We start from the raw sequence: 19,210 nt of genomic DNA, 5'->3' as shown, positions 1-19,210 counted from the left end.
AAACTGTTGACACCAGTGTAACACTTAAATTTGAAATTTCAGATTTTGAGTAGCTGGAAGCAGAAATGTGGGTGGGTATCTTTTAAAAAATCATGCATATTTGTATATAGGCAGACAGTGTTGGTGAGCCTCTTAGGTCATTTAATTTCTAGTCATCCTCTTGTCGTTCCCTTATGTATCAGGCCTCATTATTCCTGCGTTTGCCCTAAAAGTATGTATGTGATGAATTTGCCTGCCATTCCAGCATGCTAATATTCCACATCATTCTGCAGAAGCAGCAACAATCAGCTCAATCTTACTTAGATGGATAGGCATGGGAGGTATGAATCGAAATTAGTCACAATATGGTGATTCATCAGAAAATCAATCAATGTAAAGGTCACTAATTTCTCCAAATGATTTTTAGTCTGCTTTGCAGTCCTTCTGGGTTTAATTTTCTCTATTAAATTATCCTGGGCATGCACAATGATTAAGTCAGTAGCACTTGGCATAATTAATTCCTGATATTAAGGCTCTTGCAGACTTTTCTTTTATGCTCCTGGCCTTTACTATAAATGGATTCTCACCTATATTAAGAACCCTTGCCTCACCTACTCCATTGGGCAGGAACTTGTCTTAGGGATGCTGGTCAAGGCAAGCCACTGAATTTTCCAATCCTAGGATTTCCTGTTTGTGAACTGGGATAATACCAACATTCCTTGTAATTTAAATTTTTTTCAATCCTATTTTTAATGATGGTTTTTAAATGCCCTAACCTCCCTTCTAGCCCATCACTCTCCAGAGGTAGTGGAAAAGGAAGGATATGGGGAAGTGGACCTCATTAGAATTCTTTTTTTTTTTTTAAAGCAACTCCTGTCTGTGTTGTCAGAGAATCAGCAGTTCAGTTCATAGGTCAGCTGTGGCAGCTGGATCCACTTGCAAACACTTCACAGGTACACCAGCAGTCTAGTTCAGTAGAGTCAGAATGGCAAACATGAATCAGCAGTGGTGGCACTATCTAGCAGAGACAGGCTCAGGCTCTGCACAAGTCAGCAGGATGGACCAGGGCAAACGGGAATGCCAGAAGTTCTCAGCTCAGCGAGGATAAGCTCAGGAAGACAAATGTTGCCCATCTAGCTCCATAAGGACACCTAGCCCAGCTTCTATCACTGTCCATTGAGTCCTTTTTGTACTCTTCCAGATATCACATGACCTCCACGGGTCTTGCCTCAGCACCTGAGTCTGTCTCAGCTGACTTCCCTCTGCCAATCAGCCCAAGTCCAAGGAATTGGCAAAAAGCCACAGTGTATCATAAGTATTTTTGGTGCATTTTTCTTTATGGAGCCCCGACAGTGGAGCTCACCTACACAATGTAAGGTGGGCCAATACATGAGTGTCATTAGCAGAGAATCTTTAGTGTGTTCTTTCACGTACCTGCTTTAGCAGAGCATCCTTCCACCCACCTCTGCTTCAGAGACCCTCCTTCATGTGTTTGCCTTAGCAAAACACCATCCAACGAACCTAACTGACTTTCCAAAGCACCCTTCAGTTTCCTCTTCAACCCGTGACCCAGGATGCTGAGACTCCAATGACCAGATTTCAAGCCCTTTAACAAAACTGCTGAAAGGTGGATGAGGTCGAAAGTCAGCAAAGCATGGGAGGACTTGGTAAAGCATTGTATCTGCATAGGCCAAATGAAGTGAGCAGATGCTAAGTATTTTAAGTTTCCTTCTTCTCAGAGCTCCTCAACTAACCCCAGCTTCCAAAGCCTGTACTCACCATCCGCACAGACCACCTCAGTGTTCATTAAACAACAACCGTCCTTTTCCTTTACATTTAGCTTTGAGTCGGGTATTCTAAGAAACACTCAGGTAATAAGACTGTAGGGATCAGAAAAGCTTGGTTTGTTCTTTTTAGCTTTTAAGAGCATGTGTCTGATCTGAAGTCAGTTGAATATAATAAGTTGTTTGTTGTTGTTGTTGTTCTTCTTCCTTCTCCTCCTCCTCCTCCTCCTCCTCCTCCTTCTTCTTCTTTCCTCTTCATCCCATCCTCCTCCTCCCCCATCATCATCATCATCATCATCATCATCATCATCATCATCATCATCATCATCATCTTTATCTATCAGCTGCTAACATTTTCTGAAGTTTCAGGCTTGGTTCTTTGGAGTTGAAGAACCTCACCAGGGAATCAGTCATACCTCTGCAATATTATGTTTTTCTCTTTTCTATCCAACAAACAGTACTCCATTTCCCCAGAGAGCTCTGGCTTCACCATTGACAGCACTGGGGCAATTTCCACAGCAACAGATTTGGATTTCGAGAGTGACATGAGAAGGTAATGTGGTGCCGGGTTTTCTCTGGAGATGCTAGTCTTTTGACTAGAAGTTCCCCCTTTGAAAAAAGTTCTCCATATCTGCTCCTAAGATGAAGTAATACTCCTCACATGAAGTTCCTCTTGATACTGTCTTAGAAATACAATTAGCCCCCGTTTGTAATTGTGCTGTTCCTGCTTTCAGTGTCTATGGGGACATTGGCTGTGCCACTTGCTTTCATCACAGAGAAGCACAAAGATTATTTTGGTAGTTTTGTTTGTGCCTGGCCAGGGAAGTGGACAGGTTGTCTCTCCCGATGCCAGTAATGCAGAATTGCTTTTCAATGTAATAATCAGCATTTTTTTAAAATTAGCACACTACTGCTTTCTTATCCATCTGCATCAGCCAAGCAGATCATCTCAAGTTGAAGTTAGCATTTTTAATTTTATAATGATTTAATGCTTACCCTTTTCAATTATATAATTTGTATTAAAGTGCTTTGTAGGAAAAGGAAGTGGATTCTGAAGGCATTCCAATAAAATTTCTCCAGCATTTCATAAGTGAGCCTTTGCTACAGTGAAAGTTGAGAATGGAAAAATACCCAAAGCAGTTTCCTGGATAGCAAAGGCCCTGCAAAGATTGGCTGCCCACACATCATATAGGTCAGGTCCCACTGCAGGACATTCAGAGTCCACAAAAAGATCATCAAGACAATCATCAGGTTGGTGCTGGGAATGTAGCCCAGGTGGTAGACAGTTTCTCTAACACATATAGAATCTTGGATTTTAATCAGCAGAACTGCATCAACCAGGAATCCTACTCTACACCCATAGTCTCAGTACCAGGGAGAGGAGACAGGAAGACCATAATCTCAAGATCATATTTGAGTATACAGTGAGTTCAAGGGTAGCCTAGGTTACACGATACATTCTTTTTTTTTTTTAAAGATTTATTCATTTATTATATAAGGTACACTGCAGGACATTCAGACACAAAAGATCATCAGATCCCATTACAGATGGTAGACAGTTTCCCTAACACATATAAAATCTTGGATTTTGATCACCAGAACTGCATCAACCAGGAATCCTACTCTACACCCATAGTCTCAGTACCAGGGAGGGGAGACAGGAAGACCATAATCTCAAGATCATCTTTGAGTACACAGTGAGTTCAAGGCTAGCCTAGGTTACACGATACAATCTTAAACCAAAACCAAAACACCCTAGATATTTATAAGCCTTAAGATTTGTTAGCAAATGAAAATTAATTAAAGTTTGGGAAAGAAACCGTTTTCTGTGTTCTAATAAAATCTTTCTCTTTTTTTGTTTTTTTCTTATTACCTCTTAAATCAGAGGAAACAAGAGTAGAAACTGGAAGCACTCATTGCAGAATGGAAGTACTAACAACTGAGTGGCCAAGATGGCGGTTCATTCCCTATTCCTAGAACATGTCCTTCTCTCCCTTTCTCGCTGCAGAGTTGCTTGGGTTGCTTAGTTGACCTTTACTGAAATAAGAAAAATTTCGGATAACAACTGATTTTCATCAATTCTCTTTCTTGATAGCAATCTTTGTTTTGCATATGATGGGTGGCGGGACACACATGCCACGGGGCACTTTCAGAGGCCTGAGAAGCACACCCTGAAGTGAATGTCCTCTTCCATTGATTGATGCTTGAGTTCTAGGGATCGAACTTGGGTAAAGACAAGCAACTTACCCCAAGAACCATCTCACTTGCCTGGATTTAATTCTTTTCATTGTTGATTTTTAAATTTAAAAATATCAAAATCCTTCTCTTGAAAGGCAAAATAGAAAATCACTTGCTTGGCTCCTGATGAAGATGTTAGGAGGATCGCTGTGTCTCCACCCACTTGTCCTCATCCAGCCTTTCCTAAACTATATCTGAGTTTGAGTTATCATGCTATGAATAGTGCTCCTGCCATTTCCCCATTGTTGTAGTTAAGACTTCTCAGAATTATATTACTCTGAGACAGGGTCTGACTCTGGAGTACTAGTTGGTCTGAAACTCACTATGTACACCAGCTGCACTTTAACTCCCAGAAATCAACTTGTCCCTCAAGTGCTGGAATTAAGGGAATGTGCCACCATGCTTGGCTAGAATTATTTCTTGAAATGTCTTCATTCTTTTAGGTAGATAGACTTTTTGTTTTTTGTCAGTAATTTTTCTATACACTATCAATTTCTCATAAGAGAAATTTTGAAATAAGAAGTTGAGAAGTGGTTGCACATTGGTCTGGAGAGAAGGAAGATGCTCATTCTGGTGTCAATTACTGGTATATTTCAAGTTAAAAAAGTTTTTTTTTTTCTAAAGAAAGGAGATGTCTCAATTTGCTTAGAGCTGGAGTTTGTTGGGATCAAATCTGAGCAGCACTGGGAAAGTTGAGTCATGGTTGCAGGGGATCACCATCTAGGGATGAGAGTGTTCGTCACTGAAGAAGTAAATTTTCATTTTCCTCTCCTCCCGTCACCTCTGTGAAATAAAACCTCATCAACTGTGTAACCATCCTGATGTTTCTTTATTTTGACGTTAATTTGTTTTGAAGGCTTCTTCCTGTTTTATTCGTTTGTTTAATCTCTTATAGCCTTGTAATCTCTGTCCTCCACCTCAGCCTCCAGGATGGCTGGACAGCAAGGACACTACCACACTGGATCACTCCTAAGACTTGTCCTTGGCACCTGTCATTTTAATAAACGAAATCACTGTTTAAAGAGTACAAACCCATAGCTATTAGTGACTTTTGTACAAAATGCTAAGGAATTCCCATAGGTCCCCCATACTCCCTTTTATAGAAATTAACAAACTGTAAAGAAAAAATTTAAACACCTCAGCAATTTGTGTGCCATCCTTAGGAAGGGTCATGCTAATCTTTGTATGTTCCAATTTTAGTATACGTACTGCCAAACTTGCACTTGACACACTGTTTGAAAGTTACCATAGCCTCTTCTGTCAGTTGATTTGACTCATTTGTTTCTTTACAAAGTGTGAGCTATTTCCAACTGCTCAGATAACGGGGAGCACTGATCTTAACCAAAGGAGTCAATTGCTGTGTCTGTTTTGTCTGTTAGATCCTGCTTTGGTAGAAGCCCGCTGTTTGTCAGAAAGTCTTAGCTGTCTTTTTTTTGTGTCTGTGTCTTTAGTTTTTCACTGATTATTAAAGTGGTTGATCCTGGAGGACTGTTTGCTACAGGAAATCTAAAGATTTTCCTCATCAATGTCAACGATAAGGACCCTACTCTTGCCTGCAGGTAAGGAACATATTACCTCGTATGACCTTGAAAAGTTAGTCTCTCCTTCCTTCTTTTATTTTCTTTCCAGCTGAGAATGAAAATAACAAAGCATTATATAAACAACCAACACATTAAAAGAGTCCAAAAATAAATTTAAAGTGTAAAAGTATATTGAAATTGGAAGAACATAAAATGTTATTCATGCAGTGCATCCCGAACATCTGAGTTATGGCTTAGTTATTATTTCTCTTCAGGGAGATTTTAGTCAGTGTTGTAATCAGGGAGTTTACAGAAGCACACTGAGGTCAGCATCTCTGTAAAGATAGCACTTACCCAGAACATTGCAAGCACAGTGATCATGCACCCAGGTCCTAAAGCAAAAAGGCTTGTGGTCTAACCCTCTCGGGACCACCTTGGTGTTTACTTCTGGAAGTTCTTTATTCAACTGTCAATTTTCACATCTATTAAATGGAGATGAACATGGTCCTGACTTCCTAGGAAAGTGTCTTCAGGGAAGACTGAGTAACCCGTAGCTAAGCTATCAGTGTGTAGTTTAGATACTTGATATGGTTTCCATTGTGCCACCACACCACCCAGTCTGTCTGCCTTCAGCAGCACCACGCTAATAACCGTTTCTTTTAAAACAAGCTTGTTCAATATTGAAAACGGGGTCTTGAGTGTTCTCTCCACAAACTCAACTCTGCACCACAAAGTCAACCTCACACTGGATGAAGAAATTCCGGTTGGGAAGATGATTGCAATGTGCCAGGCAGCTGATGACGATAACCTGGGAGATCTGACCTTTGGGCTAGATACAGTGGATGATTATTTTGCAGTGGACAAAGGTGGGTTTAAGCAATTGTATTTCTGTCACCCTCCCCGCCAACCTGCTTTCTGGAGGGGTGTGGGGGAGACTTTGGAAATGTCTGATGAGTCATTCTACAGAGTCAGCCTCCAACTTATTCCTCTGCTAACGCATGTCTCTTCACAACTGTCAGTCATATTATTAACTCTACACTTTTAATGCCCTTTTAGCACATTTTCTTAGATCTAATCAACTCTTTTCTACTTCAGGGCTAAATGTTCATGAGGAAGAACCTGATTTGACTTGGGAGAGTTGTCTTTTACTCCTATTCAATCATGGGGTCTGGGGCGAGGCAGTGTGATAACTGCTCAGTGTAGAAAGCTTGGTTCCAACCTTCCATCTTGGAATATGACAGCTTCATTACTGTCCCCCCCACAAGTCCCAGGCTGGATGAGGAGGAAGTCTGCTATTCATGACTTGGTGTACAAATCCTCCAGCTATTTGCTCTGCTGTAGAACACTTCTCAGTACGATTCACACTGACTCACAGAATTCTTGAGTGACATGAGGCTCTTGCTGCCAACAGTGAGAACTGGCTTGATGATGAACTTGTATAGGGAGTGTTTCCCCCTGCCTTTCTTCCCCATGTCACACTGCCCTAGATTTCCTTCTAAACAATCTGCTTGTATTCACATTCTGGTCTGTATGGAGCTCCTAGATGGGCTGCCTGTTTTACACTTAGCTGCTATGCATCTCCACAGAGCCACAGTGAGCTTTCAAATACTCAAACTGGGCCATATTTCTTCTCTGTTCAAAGAGCCTCTCAATTTGTTGTTTACACTTAAAGTTTGGCTCAGTTTTCTTATGTTACCACTGGGAGACTGTTTCTCTGGCCCTTGTCTTATTCTCAACTACTGCTGCCCTCCCCCAGCACTCCCATTGCTGCCCTCCCCCAGGATCCCCATGTGATCTTCCCCCAGCACCCCCATGCTGCCCTTTCACAGCAACCCCATGCTGCCCTGATTCTTTCTTCATTGGCCTGTTATTCTGAGCCAGCAAGTAGGCTGTCAGCCTTGAGACCCCGCCCTTGTATTTTTGAAGCACCTGACCAGTAGACATTATTATCTCTAAAAAAAAAAATCACATTATAGAGTTCATTTTCAAAATAACATAATTTTTTTATACATATTGAGGACTGTATCCAAGCTTAGAATATAAATTCCATAAATATGGAGATTTTATGTCATCATACTGAATCTAGTAGCTGTAATACATACCTGCTACATAGATGACACTCAGTCAATATTGGTTGGATTTAGGGACTGGAAGAATAACAAGTTATGTTCTAGGAGCATTTTTAATCTGTGGCTCTCTTTGCAAGGAATCGTCTCCCATTTACTGATATTTCCTTCTGCTATGTAACCTCCAAGTCCTAGAATAAGGATCTCTTCTAGAGAATCTTCTATATTCTCCTAAGCGAAAACATTTTTGTTTTCCTACCCATTAATATAATACGATTAATAGTGCATTTCAACGATAAATGATTTAACACTGTGCATGCACTTTGAATCAGCTCCTTAATTCCAGAGAATAGGGCATAACTTTTACTTTCTCTTTTCTGTAGCTATACATGTGACAACATAATTTTAAAAGTGACAATCTGGTCCCACTGAGCAAGATGTGCTGTTTTGTTACAGAGAAGGGGACCGTGGTTACGACTACCCGTCTCGATGTGGAGAAAACTGGATTTGCAAGTGCTTTGTTCTTCTCTATTAAGGCATGTGATGGTGATCAGAAGTGTGCAGCGATTCCAGTGGCTACCTACATTCATGGCATTAATGACAACCCTCCTTTCTGTGATCAATATCTGATTAGGTGAGCAGGGAGTAGGCAGAAGCAAGAACTCAGATTGGATAGAGAGAAAGGACCGTCGTATTTATCAGCTCGCTCTGACATGTGGCTGATCAAGTTACTCAGAAATGTTCCTCACAGATAGCCTAGTGGTCCTTCTGTGACGGAAAGTTGAGTTTCCAAGATCTGAAAGTGAGATCTGGGCTTGTAATGGTTCTACTTCTGTCATGATTAACTGAAGCCCTTCTGTTTTGCTTTGTAAAATGACATGCCAATAGATCTCTTTGAAGAATGGGTGTGAAGAAGTAATGGACTAATTTTGGGGACCATCTCGGCATAGTGCTGAGTGGCTGCTATCTCACCATATCCTTCATTATGCATGCCGGTTATCACCAGAAACCCTTACCAGCGAAGAGATTTCTGGTTAAAGACTTTGTTCCTGTCTCAGTAAAGTGTTTGCCTTGTAAGAACAAAGACCTGAGTTCAGTACCCATGACACACGTAAAAAAGCCAGGTGTGGTAGCAAGCTTTTGAACACTTAGCCCTTGAGGGTAGAGTAGGGGAGACAAGGAGGTCACTGGGACCCACTAGCCAGGCAGACTAGCTTACTTAGAAAGTTCCAGACTAGTGAAAAAAGTCTGTCTCAAAACAAAATAAAACAGAACAACAACAGCAAACAAAATAGTGGACAGTCCCTAAGGAGAAGTATCCGAGATTGTCTTCTGGCCTTCACCTACATGTGCACATGTGTGCATGTGCACATGTGTGCATGTGCACATTCATGCACTTGCATACTCACGTGTACCTGCACACACAGCGCAAACACACAGACTTTGCCCTTGACTTTTAAAAATGTAACCCTGGTTCGTGCATCATACACTGTATAACTTTCTAAGTGAGAGCAGAGTAGATGGTCATGCTTAAATCACTGTCCATGGAAGGAAATGATCTGACAGTGAGGACAAAGTTTTGATGCAAATGTTTCATGCAGGGACAGGGTTTGATGCCAAGTAAGTGGTGAAGAATTCCAAGTTTCAGAACTTTCGGCTTTTGACGTGTGGAGAAGAGGTCTGCATGGCTTTCCATGTGGTTATTCTGCTCTTTCTTCTCCTCCCCCACACCCTGGCTATCTGCCTGAGAACCCATTTTTCTGTTTCTTCTACGGTTTCTCTCCTTCCTGAAGACCTCCGTTGCTTCTAACCTCCCTCTCTATTCATGGCCTATACCTACATCACTCTCCTATATGTGAAGCTAGGTGATTCAGATGAGAGAGAACATTGGTCTTTCTGAGACTTAATATAATAATTTCCACATCAATCTATTTCCCTGAAATTTGCATAATTTTTATTTTTATTTACAACGGAATAAAATCCCACCAGGTATATGTACCACATTTTGTTTTTTCATTCATTAATGGGTGGACATCAAGGCTGTTTTCATTTCTTAGCTACTGTGATGAGAGCCGAAATAAATATGAATGTGTAAGTATCTCTGTTGTAGGATACGGAGTCTTTGTTCATAGGTAGCCGTCACATAGTAGTTCTATTTTCAATTTTTTGAGGAACGTTCATAGTTATTTACACAGTAGCTATATCAGATTGCACTCCCAGGAAATAGTTGCCTAAATGATGCTCTAAGGAGGGTCTGTCTGGGGATGCTCTAAGGAGGGATTATCAGAGTACATACATAGACATTATCTAAGTTAGTGGATGTTTAAGCATGGCTTTATAAGAGAATGCCTATATACATTGATTTTTTTTTCTTGAACAATTAAATAGGTACACAGGCAAGGAGGAGATTGCAAAAGACACAGTTGTTGCTAAGGTCTCATGCCATGACCTTGACAAACCTCCTGATACAATTCACTATGCTCCAAGTTCTGGCCCTGTAGGTTCTGGACGATTATTTGAGCAAGTGCCAGATGCCAAAAATTTCATTCAGGTGAGTCCCAGTCGCTGCTATTCCAGGGAGCTTTCCCGAGGAATTGGGTCATGTCATGGCCAACTGGATCAGTGCTAGTAGGTTGCAAAGGCGGAGTCCTGGTACAGTAGAGGAGAATTGTGACCTCCTCTGCTGTCTTACCAGAAGGCACTTGGGTAAGTACTTTCTTGTTACTGCCATCGGTTTCTCCTTTTATAATTAGCGTAAAACAATTCACTTTTTACTTAGCTGGGGAAACCAGAAGCTGAGAACATCCGATGATTTCCTTAGAGATCAGTCTGTACGACAGCATGTGTGATGATGGCTTGCTCTCCTGGCACTAAAAGTCAGTAAAGCCAGCTTCTTTTCAAGCATGTCATATTTTCTACTGGCAGAGGATGAAGACTGTAGGTTCTTTTCTTTCTCTGCACATGATTTTGCCTTGAAGAATTTCCTTTTCCAAAGCCCTGATTTTCATGCCATTTATTTCAGAGTGTCAATCTGTGATAGCTTTCGTAGTTCTTTACCCCACACCTCAATATCACCAGCTGCCCTCAACCTATTCCTGGTGTTAGCTAGAAAATATGATCAAGAAACCCACAGATGAACCCTTTCTTTCTCTTGTCTTGATTCCCAATTTTTTTTGACAAAGTCTACAGCTATAAGGTAAGTTCTTGCATGACTGTGAAGTTTGGATATTTGGGCACAGAACCAGGTACATACTGGGTAGATACTCATTTTGTAATTTTGTAATACAGACCTGAATTGTCATTATTTAGGCGAGCCATTCCACACAATGCTCATTCAAAGTATTTCAATTCGCCTATAGCAGCACAAATAACATGCAATGCTAATACATACATACACACATATGTACACACACACACACACACACACACATGCTGTAATGTTCCCTCCAAAATTAAGCTATTCTGGAAGGGACTGTGGTGTCCTGTTGTTCCACCAAAATGCTCATTTCCATATCTCAGCTGCTGCTGGACTCACACATTCTGAAATGTCATCCTCCAAAATAAAAATGGCCCAACACTTAGCATTTACAGACTGACATTTTAAAACATGCACATTAGAAGTTTTGATTCTTGCCCAGTGAGGTGGCTCACTGGATAAAGGCGCCTGCTTGGCTATTTAAGTTCCATCCTGGGTATCTGCAACGTGGAAAGAGTGGACTTCTGCAAGTTCTCCTCGGACTGCCATACACAAATCATAGTCAGCCCCGCCCCTCGTATGTAACACAGATTAAAAATTCATTTTACTGAAATAATGCTGTTCTATAAGGTTACCAAAGAGCTGGATTATGAAAACCCAGAGACGGTTGCGGTAGGACACATTTATGAAATGATGATCTCAGTATTTGATGACCTACATCCATCCCATACAGGTAATCATTATAGACTATTCAAGGCTGGTCAGTGTGCTATAAGCATCCATCGCATTGGAGGAAAGAGATGGACTGATGTGGAAGTTCCATCACTGGGAAGCCTTTACACCTCTTAGCAGCACCTTAAATAATATAGAGTTCTTATATCATGGTCTGGCTATTGATTGTAGCATTAAAAAGTGCAAGAGGGTGTGGGTTCCTGTTCTGATTCTTGTGTGTGTGTGTGTGTGTGTGTGTGTGTGTGTGTGTGTGTGTGATTCTTTATATATCAATTGATCATATATATATATATATTGATTATTTATGCTAAATAATACCAAGTACATTTGACTTGGAAGAAGCTTGATATCAGGCAACCCAAAACCCACTCATATCATTGCTTTAAATACATTTTCCTTGAATGATATTGCAAGACATTAAGCTGTTATTATTGCAAGCCATGAGCTACTCGCCAATTTCTACAGTTCATGAACCTGAAGAATGTGCAGGGTACGGCTACTTCTCTCTCACATAACGTCTTGTCATAACATTTCCACCATTTCGGCCGGCCTACGACAAATATGTCTTTGATGCAGTGAGATTCAGTTTGCCAAGACAGCATGATTATAAAATACTTGGCACTTAGGGTTTTAATACTTGCAATTTTGCTGATTGTAAACTACTATTCTTTTGACATACACATTTGAGTCAGGTGCTAAGGATCCAGAGCAGACCGATTAGGAGCTGGTGTGCTAAGTGTCTCCGGTTCTTGGTAAAATGAAAGCATGCATCAATTTTCCTAAGGCGTGGTACTTGTTCAACAATTACACATCAGCAATTTTAGACTTTTTGGAGAGGTATGGGCTATAGAGATTTTTCTGTGGATCTCTTCAGAATTTTCAGGTTACAAGTATCTCTTCATTACTAATAAGTCAAAAGTCATGGGAAGAATCTCAAGTTTAATGGTAGAAAGGTGCTGTCTGGTAAAGAAGAGCCTAGAATGAAGGTCATGGCTGGGTTTTTTTCTCTTGTGAGAACTCTGAATCATTGATGGTAGTTGCCTTGGTCATTGGGTCGAGATGGATCCTGAAGCAAATAGAAAAGAGTAGTTTGTCTTTTACGTATGCAGATGTGTGAAATTATAGGAGACATTTATGTGTTTGCAGCCAAACAGTACTTAAGTCTGAACTGTAATCAGCACACCTACGATGCTTTTAATCCTCCTTGACTTGATGATGCAAAAATTTTACTGGAGTTGCTGTGATTGAATATAAAATGCTCCCCACAGGATTGTGTTTGAACACTTTATCCCCAGATGGCGACACTGTTTTGGAGACAGTGTGGAACTTCTAGAAAGTGGTTGTTACTGGAATCACTGGGAGTGGGTCATGGGAGTCATATCTTAACCCTACTTCCTGCTGTCTTTCTGTTCCCCAATCTGCTGAGACATGAGCAAATGTCCACCACTCTCTCCTGCCTCACTTTTCTAGCTTTAACCAAGAGCCAAAAATCCTTTCTCCATTAAGTTGCTTCTTTTGAGTATCTTCTTTATTCCAGCGATCAGGAAAGTAGCTAACACAGACGCTAAGTTAAAAATGGTGGTTTGTAGACTTACACAGCTTCCTGGAAAATGTGCTATTTTGGGGAATGGAATCAAAGCATCATATCTTGCCCAGAAATATTCTTGAATTTCCTTTGGAGATATTGTAGAGCATCTTGAAGACGTCTGCATATAGGCCAAAGTGACTTTTTGGATTGATTTTTTTTCTTGTAGATAAATAACTTGCCCATTTCACCAGATTTGAACCTGTCTTGAACAGGGCAGAGATAAAACATCTTTTTCAGTAACATATCTTCTCTGGTCTTCACTCACCAATATATTCACAGTAATTGCTCATAAAATATGCTTACAACATTGCAAATTTCATTCCTTCTGTTTTATAGGCTGGCTAATTCACACAATTTGGAGTCTTTATGGATGCAATAAAAATCATAGTAGGGTAGAGCTGTAAACAGCACCTGCTATTGCAACATATACATTTTTATATTTTGATGTATTTGATTTATTGAAAGAAATATATGGCTCTAAAATAATTATTTGTTTTTGTAGAATGGCATGCTTTCAACATGTCAGGGATCATGTTTACTGTCGAGCTTGTGATGAAAGCTGTGGAGACCATCCTTGAAAGCGAGTCTGGTAGCATATGCTAGAAGCTGAAGGACGCTGTTGAGTGTCTGAAATAAAGGTCCTATAGATCTCAGACTGAATTTTACTATTTGTCGTATGTCACACAGAGTTCTAGGAGAGGCAATATACCAGAATTATTTTGAACATGAATGCTATAGATAATCTGATAAAGGAGAACTTTATGGCCAAACAAATCTGGGAAGAATGCTTGCCTGGAGATTCGAAATAAACACTAGCATAGCAGAAACCCTAAGAAGTCTTGCCATAAAAAATCCTCTTAGTTCTTATTTAATTGAGAACTTTGTATTTGTCACATTCATATCTCAGAGATGTTAATGGCTAGTATAGCCTGTCCTGACATCTACTCCTTTGTAATATTAGAACTTTCACTTTTGTAATATTAGGCCATGAACTTAGCTCTGCTCATCTTAGTCTCTTTCCTGTGAAACTGAGGCAGTAATACCATTGTCCCAGTTAATGTCTTGCATATGATGCTCTAATTTTACTTTGAAATATTTTCTCTGCTTTCAAGTTGCTTCCTTTTATGTTTTAATATCAAAATATTTCTTTTCAACAACACTCTAATAGCCAACCTTAGCTTGTTAGCCCAAAGTACAGTTATTTCTTTTACTGGCCATTTGCAAAAATTGTAACAAATCCTTAATTTATTTTTACTACACTTAATGATTTGCTTGTATCTGTGTGGGGAGGGGTAAGACATGCCATTGTGTGCATGTGGAAGTTAGAAGACAGCTTGCTGTACATTCTCTCCTTCCATCATATGGATCTTAGAGATTGAATCCAAGTCATCAGGCTCGGGAGTAGCACCTTTACCTACTGAACAAAGTGGCTGGCCAGTGATAACTTCCTTTGTGATAACCTATATTCCTTTGAAAATTTTTTTTTATCATAATCCCCTTTGACTTCATATTTATATTGTGATGTAGGAGGTGAACAGTGACTTAATTGATTGATGAGGAAATTAAGCTTCCTAGAAGTGAAATCTGGCTTAAGGCCATAGAATTTATGTTAATTTCAAACATTAAACATGGAATTTCTGAGAAAGCTTTAAAAGTATAGTGTAGGAAATCACAGACTTATTGGAATGTAACTAATGGGAGAGTTGTTCCAAAGAAATTTATGATAAATTTTCTTGTAGAAAATGTGTATGTTTGCATAAATATATTATATTGCATATATATGTATTAATAAAATATAAAACATAATACCTTACACATTTTTGTTAAACTGTTTTGGCTAGCCATGGAATTCATCTGGATCTTGTCTTATATTTCTTGTTGCTGTCACAGATATCTGACAAGAAGTAGCATGAGGGAAGATTGACTCATAGTTTGAAAAGATCTAGATTACTAGGGGATAGTAAGTATGGCAGTAAGAGTTGGATGAAACCAATTACCTTGCATCCTCAACCATGTAGCAGAGACTAAGCAGGAAGAGGATCTAGGTTATAAAACCCAACCCCCTACTCCTTTCATCCAAGGAAAATCCTCTTTCTAAGAGTCCTATAGCTTTCCCTAATGGTAACATCACATGGGAACCAACTGTTTCAATCTTTGAGTCTGTGGAAATACCAAGCATTTGGAGGTAGAGAGACTCCTGTTGTAGTTTCATAATCCTTTGCTAATTCTGACACTGGGGACATGTTTCAGTAGTTAGTACAGTAAAACAACAAAAAGGTATTAATTTGCTGTTCAATTTTACAGTGACTGTGACAATCCTTGTGGAGATTGCTCCTGACAATGATTTTAGCCCCAAATTTCAAGAATTGCACTATGCATTTTCAGTTCCAGAAACATCGGGAGGTAAGGATGTTCTAGGTATTTAACATGTAAGCATATACAAGGAAACATATACCATGTGTCTGCTCTGAGGCCAATGGAAAAGAAGCATGAGAATTTATAGGACACAAATGGGTAGAGGAGCCTGGTTGGACACGAGACCTTCAGAGGAGTTTCTCTTCACTGGTGATGCTCTTGTACATCATTTGATGACCTCCCAAAGGCTACTTTGAGATTCGATTTCAGTTTTAGGGTTTGTTTTGTTGTGGACAAAAACACATTAGTGACTTTATTTCATTTCTTATCTTTTGCCTCCAAACTCTAAGTGTCAAGAAGTAGGAATATAGTGTGGTTACAACCCTAAATCTCATGCCTACCTGGGTTCAAGGTTTTAGGTCTGAAATCAGGGTGATGGCTAGGTTCAACCTCTGTTCTAAATTAAATATGTGTTTATTTGGAAAACAAGGCAATGATAATAGTTGTATTTCTGTCATCTACGATGGAAGCATATCCCTTCCTCAGAGTCTCTGGATGTCGTTTCTGTCTCTGTCCCGCAGAAAGGAGCGACACCACGACATTCTTCTGAAAGCGGTTTATTCAGGAATCTTTCTTTCTGCATGCAAGCAGCAATCTCTCTTTTCTTTTCTTCTCTCTCTCTCCCAGCCCCCGAGCACACTCCCTTATATCCTCCCTCAACTCCGCCTCCTCAGTACAGACTGCGTAATCTCAGTTCATAGGTCCACGGACCATGGCCTGATCTTGCGTCATGGTGCGCCTGAATGGACGTGGCTAGTTTCAGGTGTGTGAGGAAGTCAGGTGCTAGTCATGAGACTTAGCTGCAGTCCCGGGCGCCATCTTGGGACTGCCGCCACACCCGCTCCCCACATCTGGATAGTGAGTCCTCCGGGCTTGACCTGACTACTTCAAGTGACAGGACTGACTGTGACCTGAGATCAAGCCAAACTGTGTTTTAAGCATATCATGTTGTAGCAGAGAGACCATGAGTACAGAAGTCGAAGGAAGCTGGCTTCACACCTGTCTCTGCTACCAGAAGTTAATGATCTCAGCAACTCACATCTATGCACCTTTGAGGGTTTTGTTTTGTTATAAATGCATAAGAATAATTTTTATAGTATAAAATATTTGAAATAGTAAACTTTGTCATTTATTAATAAATAAATTTACTTCCTAAAATGGAAACTTCCAAAGTAAAGTCTCCATGCCATTTTGGTATGTTGAAACCAGTGCTTTACTTAAGAGATGAGGTGTACCTTGATATATTTAGGGGTAAGGCTTTGTTTTAAAGTACTTCAGCAAAAGAGATGGCTTTTCTCTTGATATAGTTAAGGGTAAGGTTTTGTTTTAAAGTACTTCAGCAAAAGACATGGGCCATTATTCTCTTAAAACTTTATTCCTTCAAGGGCAGGGAGAAATGATATAATTATAAGAAATAAAAGGAAGAAAATGACTCAAGCCTGTGAAAGAAAACAAACCAATGAAAATCCCAATTCTTTAATTCAATTCAGCTTGTATGTCTGAATAAGGAAGATTGAGGGGTGATTTTACTGCTTTTCCAAAAAAAAAAAAAAAAAAAAAGTTCCAGAACACTGAAAATTGCTAGCATTTTGGAGACATACGCAGTACAACTCACTGGCAGTGGGAAGAAAGGTGTTTGACATCAAGAATCCAGCTACCGGGCTGGAAAGCAGCCTCAGCAGCTAAGAGCACATGCTGCTTTTGCAGAGGGCCCAAATTCCGTTCCCATAATTGATGGTTGATGGGTCACAACTGCCTGCAACTCTAGTTCTAGGGGACATAGCACCGCTGGCTTCTGTGATCATGTGCAGGTGCTACTGCCACACAGACACATAATGAAAGATATGAATATATATATAATTAAGATATAACTATTTTAAAGAATCCTGATATGAATAGCTTACATTCTGTGCATGTTACTGCGGTCAACATGCACAGAAGCCTCATCTCAGGTCTATGATCTAGTTGTCACCTTGATTTTACAGGTGAGAACTCAGAAGTACAGGACTCGGGCTATAGTTCATTTCCTCAAAGATCCCATCAGAATATCAAACATTGGGTTTACAGACCTTGAGGATATTTAAATACTATATTAAGGAGCTGGGCATTGTGGGACTTGCCTGTCGCTCAAGCATTTGAGATGCAGAGGCAGGTGGATCTCTGAACTTGAGGCTAGCCTGGTTTTCAGAGTGAGTTTCAGGCCAGCTTAAAACAAAACAAAACAAACAGAACAGAACAAAATAAAACATTACATTAATAGAAAAGGTGTTTTTGCTATACTTAATTAATTAGCATAGAGCATTCAAATCTATCTAGTAGATTCTATGAAAATTATAATTATGGAGATTTATAATATATAAAGTAAAAAACTGGGGAGATGTGATAAGCTGACAGAAATCTTTGGAAGGAAGTAGGTGTAGGTAGAGAACTCCTCTATCAGTAGTGACTTAGAAGAAACATGGAAACTGAATGAACTGAGTTGCAGGTCACAAGGGAAGAATGCACTCCATTTCCAGTATGTTTTGATGAGGTTTGCCTGCATTCAGAGTTCCGTAATTGCTCTATTTAAAATTCAGCTAAAGATGCTCAAGATAGCATTTAGAGTTTATTGAAAGGTTAATTTTACACCTTCAGAAGAATATGCTTTCCATTGTACTCAAACAGGGTTAAATGTGGAAATGATCCCATCATTTCCCAGATCTGTAGACAGAGATTAGTTTTTCTGGTTATGTCTTCCCCATGACCAGGCTTCCATTGTAATACCCTTCATAAAAAGAATGTTGTCATTCAAGCAATAGACTTGTTCTCTACTGGAACTGCCGTAAGAGGACATCTTCTTTCCAGAAATGCTCTTCTCCTGTTGTTCATATCATAATCTGTGTTCACTGCCTACTTAATAGTTCATTATAAGAGATGAATCCTAATTAAAGGAACATGCCAGATAAGGAAATATTCTTTGAGTTTGAAAGGGATGGGGATGACACATGCTCTTTCTACTTCATCACTACTCAGGGGAAACACCCAGACACATCATGTTGAGCTATTCCATGTGTTATCATGTACCAGAGCTTATGATTTAAGTATAACATGATTGAGAAGAAATCTATCATAGCTGTAAACTATTGCCATAAATATGCTATGTTCTGAATCACATACAGATAAGTGTGACATAGCAATTAATATTTCTAGCTCAGACATTCAAGAATTGCATTACCTTTCTGGCCTCGCTCAAACTTGTGAGAATCAGATGGTTTTCAGTGCTCTGTCCTGGTGTGGTTGGGATGACTGAAGTGCTTTGTCCCCTCTTCCATCCTCGCCTGCTCAGACTAAACAGAGTCTGTTCTCAGAGTGAAGGAAGATGTATAGTTATAACTAGAGTGACTTTTAAAGGTATAGTCAGGAGTGTGTGTGTGTGTGTGTGTGTGTGTGTGTGTGTGTGTATGTCAAGAGAAAATCAATCTAACCTCACAAATGCTTCTCATTCATACCTCTGCCTGCATCAGGTTGACTAATATCTCATTGATCGAAGCAAATCACAAATCAGAGTGCTAGGGTTGCCTGAATGGCTAGTAGTGGGGACACAGGAAAGATAAAGAACTTGGGAATATGAATTTAACCCATGTACCGTAGCTATCATTCTTCTGAAAGATTACTTGTGAATATTATTAACCAGAAGTATTGTAAAGCAATTT

The 19,210-nt window shown here is 39.8% G+C and overlaps 1 protein-coding gene and 1 pseudogene across 1 annotated transcript in view; one reads left to right on the top strand and one right to left on the bottom strand.

Annotated features, from left to right (window-relative positions):
- The window catches only part of LOC116913107 (cadherin-related family member 3-like), a 68,618-nt gene that overhangs the window by 37,948 nt on the left and 11,460 nt on the right, over window positions 1-19,210 (top strand). The window contains exons 5-11 of the mRNA XM_032917247.1: window positions 2,222-2,316; window positions 5,453-5,560; window positions 6,191-6,387; window positions 8,044-8,221; window positions 9,976-10,138; window positions 11,414-11,516; window positions 15,408-15,506. Of these exons, the coding sequence (XP_032773138.1) occupies window positions 2,222-2,316; window positions 5,453-5,560; window positions 6,191-6,387; window positions 8,044-8,221; window positions 9,976-10,138; window positions 11,414-11,516; window positions 15,408-15,506 (943 nt within the window). The remainder of the gene's footprint in view (window positions 1-2,221; window positions 2,317-5,452; window positions 5,561-6,190; window positions 6,388-8,043; window positions 8,222-9,975; window positions 10,139-11,413; window positions 11,517-15,407; window positions 15,507-19,210) is intronic.
- LOC116914192 lies at window positions 5,124-5,224 on the bottom strand (annotated as a pseudogene).

This window comes from Rattus rattus, chromosome 12 (assembly GCF_011064425.1).
Source record: "Rattus rattus isolate New Zealand chromosome 12, Rrattus_CSIRO_v1, whole genome shotgun sequence".
Lineage (NCBI taxonomy): Eukaryota > Metazoa > Chordata > Mammalia > Rodentia > Muridae > Rattus > Rattus rattus.
This window is presented reverse-complemented; position numbering and strand designations above follow the sequence as displayed.